The 26,873-nt window shown below is 35.8% G+C and overlaps 1 protein-coding gene across 4 annotated transcripts in view; it reads right to left on the reverse strand.

Moving 5' to 3' along the window:
- LOC140341588 (steryl-sulfatase-like) overlaps positions 1 to 26,873 on the reverse strand; it is a 115,371-nt gene that overhangs the window by 79,122 nt on the left and 9,376 nt on the right. For 2 of the 4 annotated variants that reach the window (XM_072427401.1, XM_072427391.1), the window contains exons 2-3: positions 11,066 to 11,200; positions 7,929 to 8,050 (exon numbers count right to left, since the gene is read on the reverse strand). In XM_072427401.1, the coding sequence (XP_072283502.1) occupies positions 7,929 to 8,050; positions 11,066 to 11,196 (253 nt within the window). In that variant the 5' untranslated portion in view covers positions 11,197 to 11,200. Of the gene's footprint in view, positions 1 to 7,928; positions 8,051 to 11,065; positions 11,201 to 22,745; positions 22,848 to 26,873 lie in introns of all 4 variants that reach the window. The other 2 variants (XM_072427393.1, XM_072427409.1) reach the window with 2 other exon arrangements.

The raw sequence follows: 26,873 nt of genomic DNA on the forward strand, positions 1-26,873 counted from the left end.
GCCGAATGGACGCTTGGAGGGGGGATGGTTTGCATGACTTGCAGAAGAATTTTTTTGCTAAACACAGCTGAGGTTGTGGGTGATCTTAGGGGGGTGAGCTCTTTCTGCACCCTCTTGTAACTCTTTAATGACCAAGAGAAACTCTGCAGTTGTTTCTTTTTGCATATTAAAGCAGAAGTTAATGCATGCCTAATCTCCATAAAGATTTTTTTGTTGCTTTGTTTGTGATTAACTCACAGTAAGAATTTTATACAGTAACAGACACCACGCTGCCTAATAAGATGTTGAGACAAACATCTGACTTAATTGCATTTATTCAAATAATGTACCTGTTCCGACTTACATACAAATTAAACTTAAGAACAAACCTATCACATATGTAACCCCGGGACTACCTGTACTGCATCTGTGGAGCACCTGGCAACTGACCCTGAACTGCTTAACTCCCTTTGTGTTCCCTGCCCTGGTTGGTAGGCTCCTGGTTCTCTGCAAGTTCTTCCCAGATGCCACCAAAGTCCTGGTGGCAACTAGGTGCTGGGATGGTGATGAATAGGCCTTAACATTCTTTCTCAGTGAAAATGGTTATCAGAACAAATAGAGAGGTTAATATAATAAAGAGAGGGGCTATAAACAGCATTATACATTTGTAATTTCCCTACTGTAAAAATATAATTTAAAAATACATACTCTCATTATCTCATTCTAACCTTTGGCACCCCATATAAACATATATCATATTTATTTTTTGACTATAGCCTTTGTACAATGCCTCTGCTTCCTCATTTCTCACATAAGCTGTAATGCCTACAGCATTCTGCAGTATCAACGTTACCCATACCAGGCAGCAACAGGACAATGTAAACAAAATCTGCAGCTCATACCTATATTGCAGAACAGATCATTTTAGTTTTAAAATGGTCCTCTTTCATAGGAGTTGGTATCAAAATAGGCACTATGTGGTTTAAAGGCTGATCCCAGTTGTAACTTTAACATTCCTTTTTCATACTGCACTGGTAAGGATTATTAGTTTATTCCATCAATTAATAAGGGCTCATCAATAGACAAAGGAGACTGACAGATCTTAAAAGGTAGACAGGCTTTCCTGAGATAGTGACAGACTTTATTTATTTATATGGATGAATAGACCTGTCATTTAGTTATAGCACAGGTGAGGGCAGGCACAGACATTGTGCTTACATGTGCTTACAACGTGTCAGAGTAACAGCTCCATTCATCCAAATTTTTAAGCAGTCTGACATTTATACAGGAAAGCCGCTACGGAAATTTACCTATGATCATCTCCAATCCTCTCTCTATCCCCAATGAAAGGCAGTACCTCAGTCTACTTTAATTAGTTAAGAATAGAATTCACTGAACCCACCACCACCAAACTGTAAAGTATAGTGATGTATTATAGCTGTTTTTGCAAAAAGAAAAACACCCTCATTGTGCAACTTTTTCGTGGCATCTCCAACAATAAAAGTAAAAAAAAATAAACAAACAAACCATTATTAGATAACAATACTAATTATTTCTAATCATTTTCTCCAATGTTGAAAAGAAATCTTTAACAGCTCACATTAACGCATGATCCAGCATTTGCACAAAAAGTAGAAGAATAAATGAATACCTTTCACACCTTGTTTTATTGCCAATTTAATAAACAACATTTTGTTTCCTCCAACACACAATATCATTTCTCTAACATCAAAAGGATGGTTTGTCATCTATCAGAATGGTAATAAATAATCCTATTTTTAGATAACTGTTAGCTACGTGTCTACAAAGTAGCCAATCTCTTCATTCTGTTACCGAGAAACTAATATAACTAATGACTTTGTTTTCTCAAGCGATTAATCACACTCAAAATAGAGCCACTGGAAACATTCTGTGAATTATTATTTGTCTCGATAAATCCTGCAAATATATTTTATACAACACTTTCCAATCAAACTGTGAGTAGCTTCTGTTATTTAGCCTGGAGACAGAAAATTTCTCTTGTTTTCAGCTGATACTAAATAGAATAATTCCTGCTCTAAGAATTCCTAGCCTTTTATCCATATGACTATCAAAGTCTCAGAACTATAAAGAAGAATTATTACTTCCACTGTCATGCCAAGTTCATCAACTGTTTCGGCAGCTGACCTCTGTCAACCTTACCTGGTAATAATCTGTAGCTGGCACTTTGTTAAAATGAGAGGCCTAGCAGTAATATCTGGAAACTAGTGAAAATTTAATCTGATCACACTAAATGTCTTCTTAACTTTTTCTTTTTCTATTTTTATTACCTATAGTCCTTTTACCTTTTAATTAAGATGGGATCTTTACAGGGTACTGAAGTATCATAAACTTTAAAAATGGATGCAACAAAAAGGATTTGCTATAAAAAAAGGTTTCATATGTCTTAACATTTCTAAACTGGATAGTCAATAATCCCTAGGATTCCCTGAGACACATTTTAAATGTCTTCTTTAAAATGCATTGACAGCTTGCTGTGTTTTGTTTGCAGAAACTTAAAATGAGCAGTTCCAATATGTGCTAGATCTAGGGAGGGTGGAAAATGAAAAAAACTGAAAATCTTGAACTTGATTATACCAGTGTGCTTGGAGGTCAGTGTTGACTGTCTGTACAGTTAAATCATTAATTAACCTCCCTGGCGGTATGAATTTTAAGGATTCTTAAAAGGAAAAGCTGTACATTAAAAATTCCTCACTATATTAAATTTCCCGGTCCCGCCAACCTGCCCAACGGTCCTTCCCTCCAGCCTAAGACTCACAAGCAGATGCCCAGCCACCATCCGCTTCCCCTGGCCTAGCGTCCCCCAAATTCACACACCGGGGACGTGGATGCCGGCTGTCATCTGTGTAGCCTGGCGATCCTCTGCCGGGCATTGCTGGGGGGCGCCTTTGAACATTTCTGGAGGACACTGCTGGAATGTGGGACTTGGTAAACCCCCTGGCAATTCCACCCAAAATGTGGTTCGGGGTTAACGTTTTCGGTATGCAAAATCCACCCTGAGCCACACTTGGGAATACCGGCAGGGAGGTTAAAGAATGTATCTCTGCATGAAGAGGCACAGCACTCTAAAAAAGCTACATATTTAAATATAGCAGGGTTGTACAAGGGTATTTATTTAAAGTGGAAATCAGTTAAAAGATGCCCCCTCAATAAATATTAAGGCTTTTTTGCTTAGTTAGCCTAGGGAAGCAGGGGCAAAATAACCTACTTTAATAATCATTTTTGCAGGCTGTCCCACATTCAAACCTAATTTCATACACTGAGAGACCCACATTGTGGGGTGGAGGTGAGTGGCAACTATCAGAATATTTGGACTGATTACTTAAGTTTAACTAAGATAATTAAAACTTTCTCCTAATTCGTCTAAACTAAATATACCTTGGGGCTTTACCATAAAGAAGTAGGTGGTTACCAAAATGGAAAGTAGTGGTATTATTGCAGAGTTCTGACATGTCATCTTTTAAATCAGAGCTATAACACTACCATTACCAAAGTGCATGCTCTTCACTGATTGGACCTCAGCGATCACTGCTTTCCAGCTAGACTGTTAGATTTTGCATACCTTTTGTTTTGGTACACCAAAAATGTATATAGCCAAGGTTTCAATTGAGTATTTAAAACAGATACTCCTAAATCACATCTGTTGCATTTATAAGTTTTTAAATGATCTAAATGGTCTGAGTTCTTATTTTCAACAGACCAAGCTTCCAGATTTGACATCTCTTTGGTATGGATATTGCTTGTTATCACAATATTATTTTTTTACTCATCTAGCCCTAAAACCAAGTGGAATATAAAGCAGACTGGCTGTCCAAAACCCTAGCTAACCTTCTCTATTGACCATCATCTTGACCCAGTCTGCAAAGTACAATTCCATGCAGCCTGCACTGACATTGTTTCACAATACCTGTCGGTTCCCACAGTGGTCTCTGCTAAACCGTCCTGCTGCATCCCGCTCCTATGTGCCCTGTCGAGCTCCTTAAAGGAAAACAGGCTATTTTAGCCTTAGCAGTAATGGTGGCTCGTGCTGTGACTTTGCACCAGCTACCTTGATACCCTGCATTGTTTGCTTGAGATTTCTGACCTGTGCCTAGAATCTGACCACATCCGTCTGCTGCCTGCCCTGATCTGTGCCTGGAATCTGACGTCTGTCTGTGCTTGCTGTGACCTGTGCTTGGAATCTGACCACGTCTGTCAACTGCCTGCCCTGATCTATGCCTAGAATCTGACCACGTCTGTCTTCTGCCTGCCCTGACCTATGCCTGGAATCTGACCATGTCTGTCTGTGCGTGCTGTGACCTGTGCCTGAAATCTGACCACATTTGCCGGCTGCCTGCCCTAACCTTCGCTTGGCCCAGGACTGCAATCGCTTGCTGTCTGTCTCCACACGGAGGACACTCCAGCCTTCTCCCTCAGGTAGGGTGACCCGGAGGGATGCGACCTGGTGGCATTCAGCAGCAAAGAGCACGGTGGCCTCTAGTCTATCGGCAATCACCCCTTCCAGGGTGCCCTGGTGAAAACTGGTGCCATGCTAACTGCTTGGGGAGTTCTTGACACATTGGAGTCTTTTCTACCTTTTGACCAATGTCTACCTGCTCCACCTTTGGCCTGTCTGTGGAACACAATTTAAACTCGCCTGGCCATACATTGGCCTGAATTTAGTTCTTATATTAGTCTGCATCTAATATGACTTCCATGGCACTTCCAAGATACATTACTTAGTTAATAGTGTGGAATGTAGAAGAGCTGCTTTACTGCTAATGATCCATGTCAGTGGACAGTAATCAACTGACAAGAGTATTTACTACTGAGCATTGCTTTCTTATGAAAATCAGTGTCTCACTTCCATTTTTGTGAAGTAGAAAGATGAATTGTTGCAATTTGTTTTTACACTCTACATCAGTTTTACAAAATTGATAATTTCGAAGTCGTCTAATACAAATGGACATCAAAATGGTCTCACCTGCTATGACTTAGTACAGTTTTATCACTAAGTCGTTTATTACAAAAGCACTGTAATGGTATAATAAAAAAAAAACAAATTGTGTTAATACCATAATTAGTACTATTTAGATTTTTATTATTATTATTGTTATTGTTGTGATTAATATTGTTATTATTCTTCACCCAAAACCATCCTGTACTTTTGGATGGCATAAATACAGCATTAACTATCCCAGAATGGTTCAGCTTATGTTTAGCCATCTTATGCTAATTAACACCTTGGAATGATGCTAAGCAAATGAGACACAGAAATAGCTTTCTGGAATAACATAATGAATGTGCAAATGAACCTCTTTTTCAATAACAGCTGAACACTCAGCTGTCATTTGAGTTTTTTTCCTTCCTATTTTTAATGTATCCTTCATCAAACTCCAGTGTGAATTGTTTACAATTTTAGCTAATGGTGGTACCATAGCAGGTTTTTGGTATTTGTCTTTATTAAAAAGTAATTAACAATTTCATTAAAAGGAATGCTGTATAGTATAACGATCTGAATGTAAAAATGTGTGAAACTTTACAATGATAATGATATTTAGGATAAAACTCAGCATACCGAGAGGAGACTGAACTGTGCAAGTAGAAAAGATTAAAGTACAAAGTGTAGTACCCATAGCAACCCCATTCCTATTCTGGCAAATTAAATTTTGATAGGCCTAAATTTGTACTCTTGCTCATTTTAAAATGTACACACAAATACTGTAACGTGTCGGCCCTACGGAGCTCATATTAAGCTTCCAATACGAATCTCTATGTACATTTAACATGATATAGTGTTATGTTTCTAGTGATATTTGCTGTGCATAGAATTCTTTACATACTTTATTGATCATGATTGCATCCCCCCGCACCCCCCATCTTAGAAAATGTGTTATGCATGCAAAAAAAAAAAATATTAACCAGTTCCAATAAATTAACCAGTAAAACAAATTAAGTCAAAATCATTCTAGATGAGGGAGAGTAACTATAAAGGGACAGTTAAGTGTGTTGCATTGTACATGTAGTCATAAGGAATGTTCTTATCAATGGATAAGCGATAACACTGAGCTTATTACTGTATTCCTGAAGTTTTACTATGTCCAGTCATAGGCTTGGAGGAAGGGAGGTGACCTGCACTGCATTGGTCAACTTCAGTAGAATAAAAAAAGTCAAGTCACCAATCTTTTCCTTCTGTCCTTTGGCAGATAAAACTACCATGTGCATTTAGCACTTTGTAGATGACTTGTAAAGCAGTGCTTCTTTATGTCAAACCAACACATACAAGATATTTTTTTGATTTTAATGCTGAATAATACATTTCTAGACACTGCAACATATAATATTCTGCTTTAGTGCATACAGACACTATTTAGTTATTAAATGTGACCTTTGCATTATCATTTCAATTGGCTTTTGAACCCTTTATAAAGTTTCATGAATGGACCTGTCTCCATGATCCCCAGTATGCTCTTTACCCATAAGCTTGGAACATCTTACATTAGTTTAAGTGTCTTTGAATTGGAGTTTAGATATTGTCAAATAATGTCCCACGAGCATCACTGTATTTGAATACAGGTAGTCCCCGAGTTAAGGACATCCAAAATACGGACATCTCCTAGATAGGAACGGGGCTTCCCTGCTCTCTCCTGTGCAGGACAGAGGCTTGATAGGGGGAGGGGGCGATTTGCATGACTTGCAGAAGAAATCTTTTGCTAAACACAGCTGAGGTTGTGGGTGATCTTAAGGATTGAGCTGATCTGTAACATCCTGTAACTCTTTAATGACCAAGACAAACTCTGTAGTTGTTTCTATTTGCATATCAAAGCACAACTTTCTCCAGAAGGTAATGAATGTCTAGGCTCCAAAAAGTTGTTTTTCTTTTTTCTTTTGCTTTGTCATTAACTCACAGTGAGGATTTTATACAGTAACTGACACCACACTGCCTAATTATATGTTGAGACAAACATCTGTCCTAATTGCATTTATTAAAATAATGTACCTGTTCTGACTTACATACAAATTCAACTTAAAAACAAACTTACAGTACCTATCATATGTATCCCGGGGCCCACTTGTATTTACAATCCAGTACCAGATTCAGCAAGCTGTTGACATGCAGCTCCCTACACTTGCTCTATAATTTTAGAAGATTATACACAGAAGCTACAGGTACTACTAAATTTGTAGCTGTTCCCATTTCTATTATAGTCTATGCTCTTAATATTAACATTGCACCAATATATTATGCAGTGCTTTACAAAGTCCATAGTTATATCACTAATTGAAAAGGAGCTCACAATCTAATGTCCCCACCATAGTCATATGTCAATAGCACAGTCTAAGGTTTAGAAGACAAAGGTAAAAGTGGATATTCTTGTGATGTCTGCTCCTAGGGACTGCAATTTTTAAACAAATAGGTTGACATTAAAGAGACCCTAAAAAAAATTTCTTGTGTATACATCCAAAAGCCCTAAATCTGCTGCTGGGCATTACCTTCTTGGATATTGGATGTCAGCATATAAGAATTGTTACTTGTGATAATCCACAAGATTTCCCTTTCCCCAGAAGACAAAGGGAGGAGAGAGGACTTTGAGCTGCACAAAGAATAGTTAGATAGACCTTGAAGATGAGAGGGCTATAAAATGCAAGGGGACTGTGTCATGGAACTGACAAGTTAACTTTTCTGGCAAGTTTAAAAGCCATGTAACAAAAAAAATATATAAAAAATAAAGAGTCTCTTTAAACACTGTGATAACAGAGACTGATATACCTATTCATAGATTGCTGAAATTTTAAAAGAGGGTCATCCACATTCAGATCAGTTACCATTGGTATAATTGCTGCTGCAATGCCAGAGACAAAAATATATCCAGACTGTCGGTAAATAGTCAATCACATATTGGAAATATTTACAAGTCATAGGACTTTACCTGATCTCACAGCATATCTGCCAGTCATAAATGCTGCTCTGCTGGGTGTACATAATGGAGATGCTGCTATGTGTTGAGTTAGCTTGGCTCCCCCTGTGGCTAATTTATCTATATTTGGTGTTCTGAAAGACAGAATTAGGAGCTGAATTTTAGCATGAGAAAATCTCAAAAACTAACATTCAGATAATTTGATTTCACAGTAAATATACTCTTAAACATATAAATATTTGCAGGCAATCAGAGTGTTTGTTAAAAAAGACTTGAAAGACAATTTTTTTCTAGGCAGTGAAAACGGTTTCTTTTTTTACCATTATAAGCAACTTAATCCATCAGCTTCACACAGTTTGACAAATACTGCATGATTTGGGGCAAATACTCAACATTCTTTAAAGACCTCAGATGGCATACATATCACTTTATCTTTCTAATATGTGCTAGCATTTAGATTTCACTTTATTGCCATTAAGACTTATTTACATTTGACAACTTCAGTTTACCAAATTTATTTAAATTAACCCAAAATAAACTATATTTTTGATTGTTGTAGTCCTAGTAACATTTGAATAAAAGGCTGGGTTGAATCCAGGCCATCGTGGCTTTCCAACCTTCATCAATATGCAACTGCATTTATGGTTATTGAATAAGTTGTCCTTAACTCGAGGTGAGGATTTACTATAGCATTAATAATTCCTTCTGTAAGCTAAAATATAGAATAGAATAACAAAAAATATTAATAATAATTATAATAAAGCACTTTCTGTGCCTAGTCTAGTGACTGGAGTCCTAAAACTGAATACCTGCAGTGTGAAATCATCGACCAATCTGCTGAAAGTGCTAGTCTCACCAGATTTAAAGTTAGATTATGCTGATGTAATGAATATGCTGGTTTCTGTTCATTATGGGGAGGACTGTAGTGCAAGGATCTCCCTACTTCTGCTTTATGCATTCTTAATATACATGTCTTTTACATTTTTTCTGATTATTTATTCCCTCTGCAGTCATCAGATCACAGGTCATCAAGAAGGCAACTCTGACAGAGGGTTGCCTCCATAATGAGACACATTGCAGAATAAGACAGAGTAATAAAAATAAGACAGGGGAAAGTATGGGGGGGGGAGTATTTTGCTGTCCTCTTCAAATACCAACACAAGCTATTTTTGTGCAGTTTAAGAGTTCACAATGGAGAAGAACAAAAAGGCAGCAATTGTGACAAGAAACAAAGTGCCACCACAGTAGAGGTGTTGGCTGGAAAATTGTAGTGTTGCACAAATCTGTAAGTATTGTTACTTTTGGTAGCAACAACAAATATTCTGGCTACACTGGTACTAATATCTTGCAGAAACTGGTCTCATAAAAAATCAAATAGCAAAGTGACCTGCCGGATTCCAGTGGTGGTCAAATTGAAGATGGACAATCCAAAACACAACAAGGTCCAATGGAATAATAATAAACTAATTAAAAAAAAAAAACCTCAATACCTAAACAAGCAAAAGGCACAAGAACATGAACATTAAAGAAAATCCACCACGGACCAATAAATATATAAATATTTGCTCATGGCCATTTGTCACACCCTAGTGCCACAATTCCCGATAACCATTGTCAATGTGTTATATTTTAATGTTTTTTTTTTTAAGTTTTCTTTAGACACATTGATTCTAGAGCCTATAGAAGCCTTAATTCACAAAACAGTTACAGTCAGCAAATAAAGATTCCAAATAAAATTGAAAATTTACAGTTCCTTGTCTATTAAAAGATCCCTTTTTCCTGGTGTTATGGCTTTGTCAATTTAGTATCGACCATATTATCTTTTATAAAACACATCTTTACACATAATACAAATCAATAAATCTAGGTAATCCCATGTCCAAAACAATTGCACTCTTACATTTAGGGATTCATTATTAGTTACAGTTTAGAAAATCCTTTGGAAATAATAATAAAACCACAACATGACACTAAAGCTTCACAACAAAAGATTGTGAATTAACTGTTGGTACCACATTCATCTCTGCTCCAGCCTCAAGCTTGAATTAAAAATAGCCACTCTTGTCGGTAACCTTGAATAATCCAACTGCTCATTCTGTTTGCAATTTGTGTTATCTTCATAACATGCTTGACTTTTCTTTATTGGTTTTCACCATAGTAATTTTGGTCCTACAACATTGATTTCTCATTGTTTACTTCTTTAGGATTTACATCACATATCTGTGATCTATACACATTGTTTTAGCTTCGGAATTGTGCAGTAGTTACCTGCGTTCAATGTAGTGGGACTTATTCACCTAAAAAGTACAGGCTGCTCTCCTTTAACACCCAATCATGTGCAGGTAACTAGAAAATTCCACCTAAGACTAGATTAGGGTTCTTACAAAGCCAAAGTTTAACCTTATTCACTAACATTCACTTAGTGAAAGTTAAACTTTTTTCCTTTATTAAATCAACACATAGTTGTTTACATTCTGTGGGTTTAGTAAAGTTGCTGCTTGTCTGGCTACACAAACCTGGTAAAATAACAGTTATCTTTTTTGTTGCCCTGCCTTTTATGACAAAGCCTCTTAGCCTTCTTCATAAACATAACTTTACAATCTAAAAAGAGTAATGACTTGAAACAGTCATGACTATTTATGGTGGGCCTATCATTTTTCATCACATCCTTTTTATATAAGGCACAGAAAATGTTTTATTTTTTTTAACTATTTTTTTTAAGGCTGCAGCGGTAAAGACTAAAGGGAAGCCCACAGCCCCATGTATGCCAGGAGGCTAAAGGAGGCAAGATTGGGCTTGTGCAGAAGGTAAATTCCTCTACTGTAAATAAAAAAGTGCTGATCTCATACATGTGTAGTGAGATCAACACTTTTTTTTTACATGTTCAGGAAGCGCATCACCAGATCTTTTGCCTGTGCAGTGCAAGATCAGAGGTATAGAAAGAAGAACATGAAAGAAAAGAAAAAAAGTTTGGCAAAGCGGATCCGGCTTGACTAGAATTGATGGCTTTCTACCTATAAAAATAATTGTTTTGTTTAATGACAGTTCTGCATTAAAAATAACATTAAATAAAAAGGGTATCCTTTTTTATCCTTTTATTTTCTTTTTACCAAATATAAACATTATTAGGAAGAAAATATTTCTCAAACCTGAGTGTGTTGTTTCCATAACATCCTAGATCTCCAATGCCCATGTCATCAACCATTATAAGAATAAAGTTAGGCCAAGAGTTTGCTGCGCAGAGACTCAACAAAGATGTCATTACTGTCAAAAGCTTCATTTTGCTAAAAAAAAAATATAACACAAAGTAAACAAAACATAAAACAAAGTTCAATTAATTTAATTTTTTGAAGAAGTTTAGCATGTTCCCTTTGGAAAATAAAAAAAAAAAAAAACAGGAAGAATTTTCTTACAAAATAAATAAATACTTTAAAAGGGTGAAAAACCTATACTTCTTTAGTAAATCAACCTAAACAAACTAATGAATTGTAGAAAGAAATACCTTCGTATATAAATAATAATATGAGTTTTATTTTTTATTTCTGCATCAATAGTTAGGATAATTAATAAAAAAATGTCAATATTATGCAAAAAGTATCAAGATAAGGATAAAGATGAAAAATATGAAAAAAAAAATCAGCATGACAGCTGAAAACTAATATAACAAACAGGATGTTTCCAATGACTATAAAAAAGACTAAGTATGTGAAAACTGATGGAAAAAAACAACAAAATATGAATATGAATTTTATATTATTTTGTGTTTTAGTTCTTGCGCTCATCCATAAATTTAGCCCAAGAGAACTTCCCAGAACTCCTGGCTTATCTAAAGTTGCTTGTTATGCAGTACTGCAACTTTTCTCTTTCAAAACATGTTTTTACTGCTTGTGCTCGTAAAATAATGCTTTAAGGAGAATGGATGATAAAATATAATGATTATATGATGAGTAACAAAACAGAATGACCTACATGACTGTCAAGACCGCTTAGTTTCCTTCAGGAATAAAAAGTTTAGTTTATAGATTGGCTCTGTTGGTCAGATTTACTTAAAATTGTCAAATATACTAGTCCAGCTGAACTAGCTCCCACTATTTTTGTGCCAATTCCATTTATTGATTTATAAATGTAACACTAAAAGGCTGGTAACAAAAAAATTACATCCAAAATTTGATTACATCCAACAGGTGATTAGGTCTGTAAATTGTAAGATTTATAATTTTATGAAGGAGCAAGTTGAGAAGATGACACACATGAACCACTGGATAACCATTTTATTATTTATCATTATCCAGTGTTTAGAAAAGCTCCGACATATTATATATAAAGCTTTAAAACTGACCAGTTGGCTTTAATGGGTAAGGCTATCAAATGTTCAAATGTTTATTGCATATATATATATATATATATATAACGCATATTACTATATGTGTAGCAAAGGAGCAAATGTTTTGAATCCTGGACCAGATCCATTCCAGGTTTGCTGGATCACCCAGCTTCACTGATGAAAGTGTATCCTCCCCAGCCTTGGAGAGCTTTAATAAAAGCCCTATTTGTGGGAAACCACACTGCAAAGGTAGCATTTAAGTATTCCTGACTGAACAGACTTTTTCAAACCTCCATTAGCATACACTCAAGGTAACCAGAAGCAGCCTCTACACAAAAACGGAATGAGTTGCTGTGTGGAAGTGAAGGTGACTTTCCATAATTGGATACAAAAAAAAAAATATATAGCGGAGTTTACCTCTTGCCTAAAAACAATACTTTGGGGATTGGTAGCCAGGAAACACTTCCTACAATAAGCAGCCATTTCAGGCAGTCAGTGGTAAGTTTATTGATGTTATATGCAGGGTGTTATTCAGTCCTGCCTAACAAATGGAAAGGAACTTCAATTCAAGAGCTAGCCACTCTCTATACAAGAATGTACAGCCCTGACTATCAATGCACAAGCCTAGCATTAGTCAGCCACAAAATACAGATTCCAATACTGACCAGTGTTAGCTTCAGCTTCCCAGGCTGCAGCACACTGAGCATACCCAGTACTATAAACCATTCACCTGGCTGCTTAGTTAGACATACAGGTGCATTCCTGGGGTGGAGCAGAGATTCTACAACATACAGGATGATGGGAGACTTTTCCTGCTCCTCGAAAGAACTTCTTTCATATAAAAATAAAAAAAGTATAAAAATATTGTTTATTCAAAAATAACACTGTTTTTATAATATGCACAGACCCAGTTGCATATTTGTTATAACAGAGACAGACAGAGTTCCATGCAAAAAGACTTTTTAGTGGCCAGCAAACAGATTGCAATTCATGATTTTTTTCAATTCTGCTTGATCTTTTTGATTACTAAGCAGGGTATGTACATGTTTTATAACTATCTGGAAATGGTATGGTAAAGATTTGTGATTATTTATTATTTTATTTCCTTTTTAATGGTTAAATATTCAACAATGGTATTTTAAAAGCAATACCTAACTTTATTGTTGACCTGTTTTTAATTTCTCTATAAAATATACACTTTGATTGGACACATCTTAGATGGCAGACTTCCACTGAAAACACTCTGTTAATGTAACTTATAAAGAAGCCTTTAGCAAGGATGAAGGAACATATCTGTTGCCAGTATAGGCAACTTTCACATGTATATATAAAACATTTATATTTTTTTCTAGGTTTAGGCATAATATAGTATAAAAGCAAGAGTTTTTGACCTAAAAATTGAATTTGCAAAAGAATCTTGAGTTTTATTTTGCCATACCACTAGGTGATGCAGTGTCTTTAAGGAAAGTTTATATACTCTCACCATCTGAGACCCTATTACAGTTTTTTTACACACGTTACACGAGGACACAGTGCCATCTACTCGGGGCTAACAATTATGCTTAAAATATATTTTAAAAGCATGGGACTGATCATTACCAAAAAAAAAAAATTTACCTGTAAAAAAAGGGGAAAAGATAAACAGACTCTTTTTTTACCTTTAAATGAATATTTTAAAAATACCACACTATGGATGTATTTACATAAATGTTATTGGCATTTCTGTTGAAAACTTTGCTGAATGTTACCTGTTCAATTCAGATTAAAGTAAGTATATTTGGATAACTTTATATTCGAGTATATATGATACCCAATATGCCAAAATTTTTTTACATTATTTTTGGAGGCCAGCGAAGCTCTTGGTTATATTGTTTTCAAATAATTATTATACCATGAAATAATAGAACTGCAACTTTAAACAATTTACAATGGTAAAGTTAATGATCATAGTTTTTGGCTGCTGCAGTAATAATTTAGGCAAATTCTGCTTTGATTGGTCCCTTTCGCAGGCAGTAACTTTAACTGCTGAGTATATAGTAAGCATCAGTGTGGCATAGCTGGTTGCACTTTTTCTTTGTATATAAAAAGCTTCTGGTATAACAGCCTGTACAGCTGTTTGACTAAAGTTCTGTTTAAAGGTAAGTAATTATATAAATGACCTTTTATAGGCCTTGTGTGATTGCCAGAAATGTGTGAAAGAATTTATTATTAGAAATGTTTTGGCAATATGTATTTCAGTTTCATACTTAGCTGTTTGGCTGGGGTTTTGCTTTAATAGCAAAATTAAATGCCATGTATATTGTGTGTATGTTCAAGGCTTGCAGTAAAAAAAAAAAAAAGATATAAAAAAACAATCGTTGTATGCAATCAAAACAGGACATGAATATAATCACATAATTCGAGTAGCAATAAAAAAAGAAGACATGGTACTGCATGTGTTATAATGTACTGATGTATAATGAAAATACTTAATGGTGCTGTCAGATGCATATGGCTAGTTTAACCTTTCACTTTTATTTCCTGCATACATGAACAAGGAAATTGATGTGAAAATCAATACTGGCATTAAAAAAATATCTCTGCTGGTGTACACAGTTGCGGCATGCCTTGGTTATTTATTTACGTATATAGTTCTTTGGTTTCACAAGGTCGGCTAATTCAAAATTGGTAAAGAAAATGTACAGCTCAGTAGTGAGGGCATGAGTAGACATGAGTCGCCTTGTTATTGAAACGTCTTGTTACTGTGACTGCAACCGCTGGCGGGGACACAATTTACTGCTCAAGTACAGAAAATTATGTTACAGGCTTTTTTTTAAATGTGAGAAAGTTGGAAATGTATACTGTGTTATGTATGTTTTTAAATCTTTTTTTTTAAGTTTATGAAAACAAATGTTAATAATAGGAACACAAGAAGGAATGCTTTTCTATGATATAGTCTGTATTAAAAAAAAAAATATATATATATATATATATATATAATATGCATCATCTCTCCCGTGGGGCAATCAGGATATAGGCTCTTTTGTGATTAGCTGAAACTTTTATTGCCCAAAATAAGAATAATATTGTATGTAGTAAAACTAGACCAAATGGTTTTTAGTACATCCTTTACATCTGTGTATGATTGAAGGCTAGATCAGAATTTAGCTTTAACAAGCAGTAAAAAAAAAGCCCTTATATACTGTACCTCTGCAGCTACAGGTACTGTAGGGAAATTCATGCACATAGATCACAACAGAGAAACAACAATTGTCTGTTTCTAACACCTGCTTTTTTTTGTTGGCATTATCATAATGCAAGGGGGAGGTCCTGTGATTTTAATATCTGTTTTGAAAATTGAGTATGCATTTCTCCACAGTGCTTTTAGTTACACAGGTCAGTAAGGACGTGTTTTAAAAGCTATGCTTCTTGTCTGGAAATGTGTATAGTCTGGGTACAAGGGTTTTTTAATTCCTGCTCTAAAAAAAAGCACCATACATTATTATGTACAAAAAGTGCTATTGCTTACCACATATTCTTGACATGAGGGGAAAGTAACTGTCAAGATTCCACTGTCTTTATTGCAATAGCTGTACATTTAAAGTAAAAATTAGAACCTAGAAAGGTTGTATTCTACTATATAATTCACCTACATTGCCTACTCACTAGCAGATCAACTCACCTAGGACAGCTTTCAAGCCCTTTAATAATAGCTTGTGTGTGTCCCTCAAGTTCCTGTATATGCTTAATTTAACTTGGCCAAAAAGGAATGTTTAGGCAATCAATCTTTGCAGCTTAAACTAGCTATATATAAAAGATGTTAATGTCTTTCAATATCTGGATTTATGGAATTAAGAACAACCCTTCATTATCCCTAGGTTGGGTCTACATGGACAGTTTCCCCAGCATTTACCTGAGGCTTTAAAAGCGCATGTTTGAAATTACAATGCATTCCAATAGGCTAATGTAGACCAGGGCGTTTCTGTGAGGCACGTTTTTGAGCATTATAGATAATGCTCCTTGCAAAGTTGAAAAAATTAAAACACTGGGTTTTTGCAGGTTAACGCTGGCAAAGACATCCATTGATTTCAACGGGGGCATTTTCCAGCGTTTATAAATGCTTGAAAACATCATTGAGACAACGCGGCATAGATGTTTTCCAGCGTTTTCCAGTGGTTTAAAGGCAAACTTTAAAACGCCTGAATTTGGGCTTTTAAATGCTTCAGAGAAAACAGTCTACCTGACCTATTACAATGATAGGACTGCCATACTAAAATTACTACACACTAAACATACGAAAAAAGCAAAGACTGCTGTACAGAGGAATTCTGAGGACTCCTTGATCTCCTTTCTGGGGCACTGTCACTGGGGTGTATTCTGTTATCTTTTTGATACTATCATAGTCTATACATTCATAACAAACCCCTTTCTTCTTCTTTCACAGACAACTATCTATTTTCTTATGAAAATCTGCATGGCGCCAAAATCATATAGATTTTTATCCTATCTTATAGCTTTGATGATGTTTGGATGAATACTTTAGTGTTTATTTTAATGGCAATCTTAAGCAGTGAATGAAAATGATACCTAGATTGCTTTCCATGCAAAGAAGTATAAACAGACCAGTGGTCTACAAATCGTAACAGCAGTGCCACATTTTTAATACAACCTTCAGATACAAAATTTTCCACTGAATGCCCACTTGAGGCACTCTGCTATTTTGGTACTTGCTTTCACTTTCATAGAGAATCACTTAAACAAATATCCACTTTTGGTCTTCAATTTTAAGTAACATGGAACAAAAGCTTTTATATTCATAATATTCAGTATTTTTAGACTTCATTAAATAATGGGACATGTTAATGACAGAGGAGGGAAACAGCCCACATTCAGGATCTTCAAATGGAAGTAAAAGTGCAGTTCTTTGTATATTAAAACAAGCTATTTAAATGCTTGATGTTATCTCTTTTTAAGATTAGGTTGCGCATATTTGTATTATACATAAAAAGCTATAAATGCTATATGTTTTAGTTGAAAATAGAAGACCTTTTGATACAATTACCAATAGCCACCAATCTAAAGTAGGTTTTACCAAAATAAAATATTTAACTAGAAAATACCTAAAATTGTGTATGAAATGAACAAAGAACATTAGGAAGCTTTAGTGCTGTTATTTTACTGAACAGATCATATATTATACTGTTAAAACATAATTAGACAGTTTCTAGTCCAACAAATCATCCTTTTCAAGGAAAGTTTAAAACAAAACATGACAATTCATTAGCAGGAACAGTAATCAATCAGCTCCTACATCAAGGTCACAGCTCATTTCATATACTGAAAATAACAACTTGAGTTCATGGTAATGTTTTTTTTTTTTGCATTCCAAAAGAAGAGCCAAGTGTACTAACGTGAATGTATCATTAATACAAATGGCTCTCCTGTTTCGAAACCAAAGGTTCTTTTGTAGGAACAACCAAGAATTTTGATGATGATCAAAATATTCTTTTTAGAGCCTCTTTAATCACTGGCATGGTACCAATGGATTGGCTTAGGCCAATGTGGTTCCTATCTTCAAAAAGGCATTACCAAGTATCTACAGACTGGTAAGTTTAACGTTAATAGTTGGAAAGGGCCTGGAGAGTTTGATAAAGAACCACATAGAGGAGTTTGTGCTAAAAAATAGTGTAATAAGGGATAGTGAGCATGGATTCAAGAAAGACCGAACTTGGCAAACAAATTTACTTTTTTTATGAGGAAGTAAGTAAACAGGTAGACAGTGGAGTAGCAGTTGATATAGTGTACTTGGACTTTGCTAAAGCATTTGACACAGTACCCCACAGACGATTAATATGCAAGTTAGGGTCTATAGGTTTAGAAAAGTCAATCTGTAAATGGATAGACAACTGGCTCAAAGACCGCATTCAGAGAGTTGTAAATAATGATTCATACTCTGAATGGTCTAAGGTTATTAGTGGTGTACCTCAGGGTTCAGTGTTGAGACCTTTACTGTTTATCATCTTTATAAATGATATAGAATTTGGGATTAAAAGTACCATTTCTGTGTTTGCAGATGACATCAAACTATGTAATGGAATTAAGTCCATACAGGATCTCCATAATCTACAAGCAGACCTGGATGTACTGTTTGATTGGGCGGCCAAGTGACAAATTACATTTATTATAGATAAATGTAAAATTATGTACTTGGGGCTAACAACATGCATGCTTCATACTGTCTAGGGTGGATACATTTGTGGGAGTCAGAAATGGAAAAGGATCTGGTGGTTCTGGTAGATCATAGACCTAATAACAGCATGCAATGCCAAGCTGCAATATCTAAAGCTAGTAAAGTACTTTCTTGTATTAAAAGAGGAATAGACTGCAGAGATGGAGACATAATCCTGCCCCTGTACAAAGCATTGGTCAGACCACATCTGGAATATGCAGTCCAGTTTTGGGCACCAGTTTACAAAAAGGACATTGTGGTATTGGAGAGAGTGCAGAGAAGGGCAACTAAACTAATAAAATGAATGGAGGAGCTCAGCTATGAGGAGACATTAGCTGAACTGAATCTGTTCTCCCTTGAGAAGACACATTTAAGGGCAATATAGTCACCCTGTATACATTGTGGGGGTCACTGGGGGTTGCTCATGGAAACTTGCTTGCAGGGCAGATATTAGGCAGCAGATGCCAAAAGTCTAAAATAACAGCAGTATTTATTTTAGCCAGGTGTTACAACACACACTCGACAACTTTATAACAAAACAATAAACAGTAGCCCAGCTGGGCATCTGGCTACCTTACTTGGTGCTCTCTCTTCCTTACACTACATCAGTACTGTTAACTCACACCTTTGTGGTACTGTTTTCCTGGAACCCTCTGGCTCTCTCTTCAGCCTGAAACCCTCTGGCTCTCTCTTCAGCCTGGAACCCTCTGGCTCTCTCTTCAGCCTGGAACCCTCTGGCTCTCTCTTCAGCCTGGAACCCTCTGGCTCTCTCTTCAGCCTGGAACCCTTTGGCTCTCTTTTCATCCTGGAACACTCTGGCTCTCTCTTCAGCCTGCAGCTCTCTTGCTCTCTCAGCCTGGAATCCACTTTGGCTCTCAGCCTGGAATCCACTGTGGCTCTCTCTCAGCCAGGAACCCACTGTGGCTCTCCCCCAGCCTCTTGCTGATCAAATCCCTCCCCTTGCACATGAGTGCAGGTGGATATAACCCAAACTCTTTCACTCCTTTGGCCAGCTCCAGGGCCCTAAAGAACCTGGTTTTTCTTTCTAAAAACCTATACAAACAACCACTATCGTTTCCGTGGAGCAATTAGTAACATTTTTCCCTGACATTTTAGGGACACTCTGTCACAACACATATAAATAGTCCATATAGAGAACTCGCTTCCCAATTATTCACTTTGAGATCATTACAAAGAACAAGAGGGCACTCGTTGCGTCTGGAGGAAAAGAAGTTTAAGCTTCACATAAGGGATTCTTCACTGTAAAAGCTGGATGCTTTTCTAGAATCACAGAAAATAATTGGGTATTGAAGCTTTTTAAGGAAAGATTACAGACTTTTGAACCAGGGGACATCCGATTGCCTCCTGGAATCAGAAAGGACTGAGTTATGTTAATTTCCCTAGTGATTGAACTTTTTCAACCTGACTTCCTGTAACTATTTTATATATATATAATTAAAAAAAATGTTAACAAAGCACTGTTAGGATCAATTACTCCTGCATAGCTTCCTGTGGCTGGCACATTGTAAGCCGCTTGGTCACTGCAGCACAGGTTCTGAACAATTCTGCAAATTTGACAGCTAGCATCAGTAAGCAGTACTAGTACCGCTTACTGCTCCCCTTATTCATTCCCTATGGAGCTGTCGCTGGGAGATGCTACATGTAGGGCAGGGAGAGAGAGGTTCCCTGGCAAGGGAAAGCCAAAGACACACCACAACTTCACCACCAGTGTGCACCTAATTTAGGGTGATTTTACCTTAAGTAAATGGCAACTATTTTAATCAGGTAAAAATACAATACATTGTTGCACAAAAATATCCTAGAAATTATATTTCATATTATTATATTTTATATATTATATTTCGAATTTCATTTGGAATGGTGTTTCTTTTAGCACATTTAGCACAAGTAGCATTTGACAGTAGAACAAATTAACTAATTACCTTTCTATCTTCTATAAAGGCTTCTTTGAGTCATTAGTACACCTGAGCCCACAATTTCACTGGTGGGGTCATGGGGATTTCGACCTTTGGCTCATTTACCAAAATAGTTGCATATTTAAAAAAAGTTCGGCTTTTTACTTTCAATTTACAATCGTGAGCATGAGATTGGTTATTCAAAGTAATAACAATTTAAAGTAACACAATATTTTGAGTGAAGAGGCTTAACACTTTAGTAAATCATCTTCATAGTCAATAAAGATAAATAAGGAAAGATTTGCATGCCTGCTTGTTGATTTATCTGACTACTGTAAATCTTGCCTTCAGCACTAATAATCTTTCATATATTAGAGCTTCACGGATGAAGGATGATTAGTTCCTAAATTCTAGGTCAACTAACATTTAAATGTATAAAAGTTACCAAGTAGCTGATCTATGTCTAGTAACCAAGTGTTGGACCAAAAACATTGTGGCCCAGCTACAATTACTGTGCATACGATAAGAATTGCAATTTTGTACCATTCCATTATCTTTTGAAATATATATTGTTACTTTGCCAATAACACCCTCTCTCTCAACCTTGTATCTATTTTGTTTAAAAAACTAGGGTTGGCAAATTTCCCAGTAAAGGGAACACTATATGTTACATAAACATACCATTCAGGATGATTAGTTCCTAAATTCTAGGTCAACTAAATCACTAAAATATTGTAAAAAATTGAATGTTAATTTTCAATATTCTATATCTACAGCTTTCTTTAAATTCATTCCTGGTGATCTTGCTAATAATTGTGTTCATGCACTGCTTATTAAAGATGACAATTCCTATTTCTGTCTCCTGAACTTTTATGTTGTCAGCCTGTCACTTAATCTTTTGATGGAGGCTAAAGGGGCCATTTCAATGCAGGTTATCAAGTAATCATCACTATGTCTAGTAGCTCTTATTTACAGCAAGAAAGAAAACAAAGGAAGGAAAGGACGTGATAGAAAAAAACAGGGAGAGAAAGAAAGAGTGACAGAGAAAGACAGTTTAGTTTACACATGCTTATGTATGAATGAAGTTCTAAAATTACATATCTGAATTAAGGCATCTGTTAATAACTAAACCAAATGAAGCATTACCAATATAAATTGACAGCATGCTATTTTTTCATCTTTTTCCCTAAAAAAACTCATCCTTTTTAACAATTTAGACCCTGCTGCTTAAATTTGAATAAATTCAGTTTTTTTATGTTAAATGTGTTGCTAGCAGACTCTGTCGTTTGTACGCCCACAACAGTCAGCACAGCTTTGCAAGGGATATTATACCTGCATGACAAGGCTCCCTAAAATAATGTTTCATAAATTGGGGCATTCCTACCTGCAAAGGTTTACTACTTGATACAACACATCATATGTAGTATGGAATAAAATTATATATATAGGGATGTGTTTCCTAACCCATATCAAGTAGGGTGTTCTGTATTTTTGAAAGGCTTACTGCACAAAACTGTGTTCAGTTACTTTCCGTTTCACAATTCACACACTTGTTCAATTTGTGTGTTATGGGAGTTGTTCTTATCTTGTCAGCTGTCCAACAACTAGGGAGTTTGTCAGTAGTGTGTTAGACGAAGCTATGACAACAGCCAGGCTCTGTTCTCAAAGGGTCTACTAGAAGCCCCCCATGGAATGGTACAAAATTGCAATACTTATCGTGTGCACAGTAATTGTAGCAGGACCACAATGTTTTTGATTACTTGGTCACTAGACATAGATTTGGTTACTTGGTTTTATACATCCAAAGATTGCATCATAGTTGACAACCAACGTATGCGAAAGATGAAAGGGTTGCACGCAGCCTATTAACCCAATGCGTTTCGCCTTTCGCGGGCTCCCTCGGGGGTAGCTCTGCGCTTTTAATGTATTAGTTGCATACAGTCTAGATATATTTACAAAATATAAAGGGATATTAATCTTATGTAGTAGTTCAGTATTTGATGCAAATTATAATTATTACATATAATGAATGTAATCAGGTATGAATCATATATACCAATATCTCTTAAAATTATTTTTAAATCAACATGAATCAACATGAATTGTTAGAGATAAAATGAACATTAATTGTATTCTATTATTCTATTCACTGTTAAATAACTTGGATACATATTGCTCAAAGTTAAGGTATGTACACAATGCAATTAAAAAGACTTACATTGTCCAGAGTGAAAGACATTTGAAGTATGTCATCCATATTGTTAGGGAGTATAGGTTCTCAGTTAACTGAGATTCTGTGTGTAACAATAAATGTTGTTTCATCTAAATAATCTAATATTGATAAAAAAGTAGATTTGATTAAGATAGATTTAAGTATTTACCTGATCCTAGAAGTCTATATGGTAACGGATAGGGGCTGCTGCAATAGCACAACAATCAGCAGCAATGGTATGTGGGGAGAGAGTTCACAGATGTCTGCTAGTCTGTGAATGATAAAATATATATATAGTTACTATTAAATACCTAGTGAACTAAGCAGTAAAGCTTGTAAGAAGTTTACACATGTAAAAAGTAATTATAAAAAGAGAGTTGTGTTACCTGGTCCAAGGAGTACTTCTATTAGAGCAGAGGGAGCCGCAGAGGCAGCTCGCCTCTGTATTGTTGTGGTGTGCAATAGGGATTCCTGGAGCCGCCCTTATATTAGGCTGTGTGCAACCCTTTCATATTTCGCATACATTGGTTGTCAACTATGATGCAATCTTTAAATGTATAAAAGTTACCAAGTAGCTGATCTATGTCTAGTAACCAAGTGTTGGACCAAAAACATTGTGGTCCAGCTACAATTACTGTGCATACGATAAGAATTGCAATTTTGTACCATTCCATTATCTTTTGAAATATATATTGTTACTTATAGATATATATATTCTTCTACAGCAGTGTTTCTTTTTAACATTGAGGAACCCCCTTGAAATACCTACAGTTCATAAGTGTGGTGGTCACAAAAAATGCCTCATTCATTGCAGACCAGTGGGGAAAATGTCACCCTTACAGAGTCACCAAACTAATCCGTAAGGCACACACTGCTCATTACTCTGGAACCTCTGGAGGAATACTGGTTGAGAAACACTGCACTATAGACAACAGGGATTTTCTATGCCTCAAATGCCTTTGCAAGCGCAGTGACTAACAGATACTAGACCAGATCCCCTCTAAAGGAGAGAGAAAGGCAGTTGCAGTGTAAAGCTTTTAACAATACATAAAATGGGGGCTATCCCTTTACAAATTTTTTTAATTTTTAGGGGTGGTCCCCTCCCCACTCTGTCTTTACTTCCATGCCCACTTCACCTGTGTTGAAAGCAAAGGACTGCTGACAAGAAGTTCTACTGCATAAATATCAGCATGAATATTGTTTGTTGACGATGAGAACCATAGTTAAAAACATACTGCAATAGTAGTTAATGCTAACACAGAAGACAGTAACAAAATAACCTAAACTATTACAATGCACTTTTGTAAGGAGTTTTACAACTACATTTCTGACTTTGATATTAGTTATTTACAAGGTATTAGTTTTTTTACAGGTTGACTTGTGTAATCAAGTCACTTAGCAGATGCATGCTAAGTGCAATAGGTGCAAATGAACTAATGGTGTAAAAAGTTCTGCTTCTGTACCTTGAAGCAAAATATTCATGCAGAAATAAAATGTTGTTTTGTAGCCTTGGAATAGTATTGCTGAATAAAACAGACAATCACAGCAGAGGATGACGTTACTTCTGTCCAAGGGAAAAATAAGCTTGTTTTTAGCCAAGAGATCTTTGTTCACTGCAAAAGTCTACCTGACCTTCTTCACTACTATTATGTGTAGAAAAAGTTATGTAAACATACCACAATTACACAGGACTTTTATAGCACTACAAATCAATTACACAATACAGACGTTGTCACATATTCTTACTGCACAGTTTTAGCTAATACTGTCACAAACAGATTAATACCAAGGAAAGCATTTGAATGCACTAGAAAAACATTTTATATCACTTCAGCTTAGTAATATGAATTGTCTTAAAATAAATTAGAAAATTACCTTTCCATGTCCCAACAATAATTTACTATGGTAATGTACAGGAAACCAGAAAAGTTAAAATGGCATCAAAAAGGTTTGGTGTCCTTCTTAGCATAATCAATTTAACTACCATCATTAATTTGCATTTTTTACATTAATTTACAAAAGTCATTAAGTTGACGATCAGGATGTCTAGCAGCATTGCAAGTGTGCCAAGAAAAGTAATAAAGGCCAACAGTGTCAGCAGCATGTCAGACATTGCAAGCATTATTTGGGGGCAGTGTCAAAAAGTACAAAGCAAATGCTTCACTAAGTTGTGGTGCATGCCTTGCCCCTGGCAATGCCCTTTTTTAATGCTTATATTTGTAGTGTTATTTAGGTATATTTTATCTAATTATCTGCATAAATATGGAAATTATATCCCCTATCAATGCATATAGATATTCAAATAAAGAAGGTTCATGCACAAATAATAGCTAGTCATTCAAACAGTTTAATTAAGAAAACAAGGTAAGACAAAGTACACAGCAATATTGTCAGATATTTAAACACATAGGAACTTCAATTATTGATACATATATATATCACATGGATAAGGTTATTAGTAGTAACCCCTACAACAACCCAGTAACTACTTAGTACAAAATACATCAAAACAATATAGAAATAATAGCATAAACATATACTGAGACATATACCAAACAATATAAACATGCAATTCAGGAATGTGTATAGCTACCTGCTAAGATGTTGTTGGGTACCCCAGGAGCTAGATTCCCTAAGAAGACTCCCATCATTCCCTTTTCTTTTGTTATATTCCAGCTCCCCATTTTATATATTTAAGTCCCATTAGGTAACATTGGGACTCCTTGATTGGTTAGTGGGTGTGTTTGGTACGATGACCATCAGTTGGCACCCACCCCAATAGATTGGGATTGGTTACTGTCATTTGATGAACCTCCCAACTAAATTTGATACAAGAATCTCTTGCTGGAATCTAAATGTAAGGGTCAACCAGAGGTCCAGCTGGGTTATCAACCCAACCCCTCTGTTTGATTATGCATCCATCTTCTGCCCACTCTGGCTTGATGGATTAATTGCCCCTTGAGGGTCCTACTGGTAACCAGTTTGTTATGGGAACTAGATCTTGTGTACTGACATGTTTTATTATTTGTTTTGTTTATTGTTCCTTGGTTGACCACTGATAAGACATCCCCTAGGTGATCCAGATGGCCAGTACAAAGAAAAACAGGTTTCAACATTCCTGCACCTATACACATACCTATGCATACATATATATATATATATATATATATATATACCCACCTCTATATACATATACATATCTATTTACATATTCATAAACAATCTTGAGGTGCAACAGTAGCATCATGACAGACATGACAAACAGGCCTTGGGTTATAACCAACTCAACCAACTCAGTACCTTGGGTTATAACCAACTCAAAAGTACAGAAAACTTTTACCTGTAGAAAGGGAAGACAGATATAAAGGCCCTGATTTATGAAAGCTCTCCAAGGCTGGAGAGAATACACTTTCAGACGTGAAGCTGGGTGATCCAACAAACCTGAAATGGATCTGGTCCAGGATTCAAAACATTTGCTAGCAAAAAGCAAATGATTTTTAAAAATCCATTCAATGTTTTCTTGATCACCCAGCTTCACTTCTGAAAGTGTATTCTCTCCTGCCTTGGAGACCTTAATAAATTAGGGCCAAGGACTCTTGAGTCATTTGATTTGATTTTACCTCTAAATAAATATTTTGTTTTCTTCCTTAATATTTTTTATTAAAAATACCATGGTTGTATGTATAGATCAAAACAAAGCAAAGCCAGAGATTCAAGCAGGGTTTTTGGCACAAACAGTGTATTCAAACATATATACAATGTTTATATTAAGACTTGACAATTGTGAAGGGCCATTGTACATAACTAGTGGTCGGCAATATTAATTAAAATATTGTGATTACTTAATACAATACATAGTAATCAAAGGTTGATTTGAACCACCATACTATCCTGGGGTTTAAACGTAAGCCAAGAATTTGCACTAGACATATAACAACTCATCAGCACATATATTGTTAACCATATATACTATTTGATCATCAAAGCATGTTGTTGGATATACCCGACGCGTTTTGCCAAGTGTGGCTTCTTCAGAAATATTATTGACAGCATGCGTTGGTTACTTGCGTAAGTTGTATATGGTTTTGTAGAGTAAAGACAAATGTTTTAAAGTTGTATGCAAGATCAGATGAGTATAAGTGGTCTAGTGTTCTACATGCTAGGACCCTTACACTTGAGTCGGGGATCTTGTAAAGTAGATCCTAGGTGTATCTTGTACACCAAATAGAGTATTGGTATGTACTTGTCACGGTCCCTTCCGTGACAGAAGTTTGAGGATCTGTCAGACTAGCTGCAT

Source organism: Pyxicephalus adspersus, chromosome 1 (assembly GCF_032062135.1).
Source record: "Pyxicephalus adspersus chromosome 1, UCB_Pads_2.0, whole genome shotgun sequence".
Taxonomy (NCBI): domain Eukaryota; kingdom Metazoa; phylum Chordata; class Amphibia; order Anura; family Pyxicephalidae; genus Pyxicephalus; species Pyxicephalus adspersus.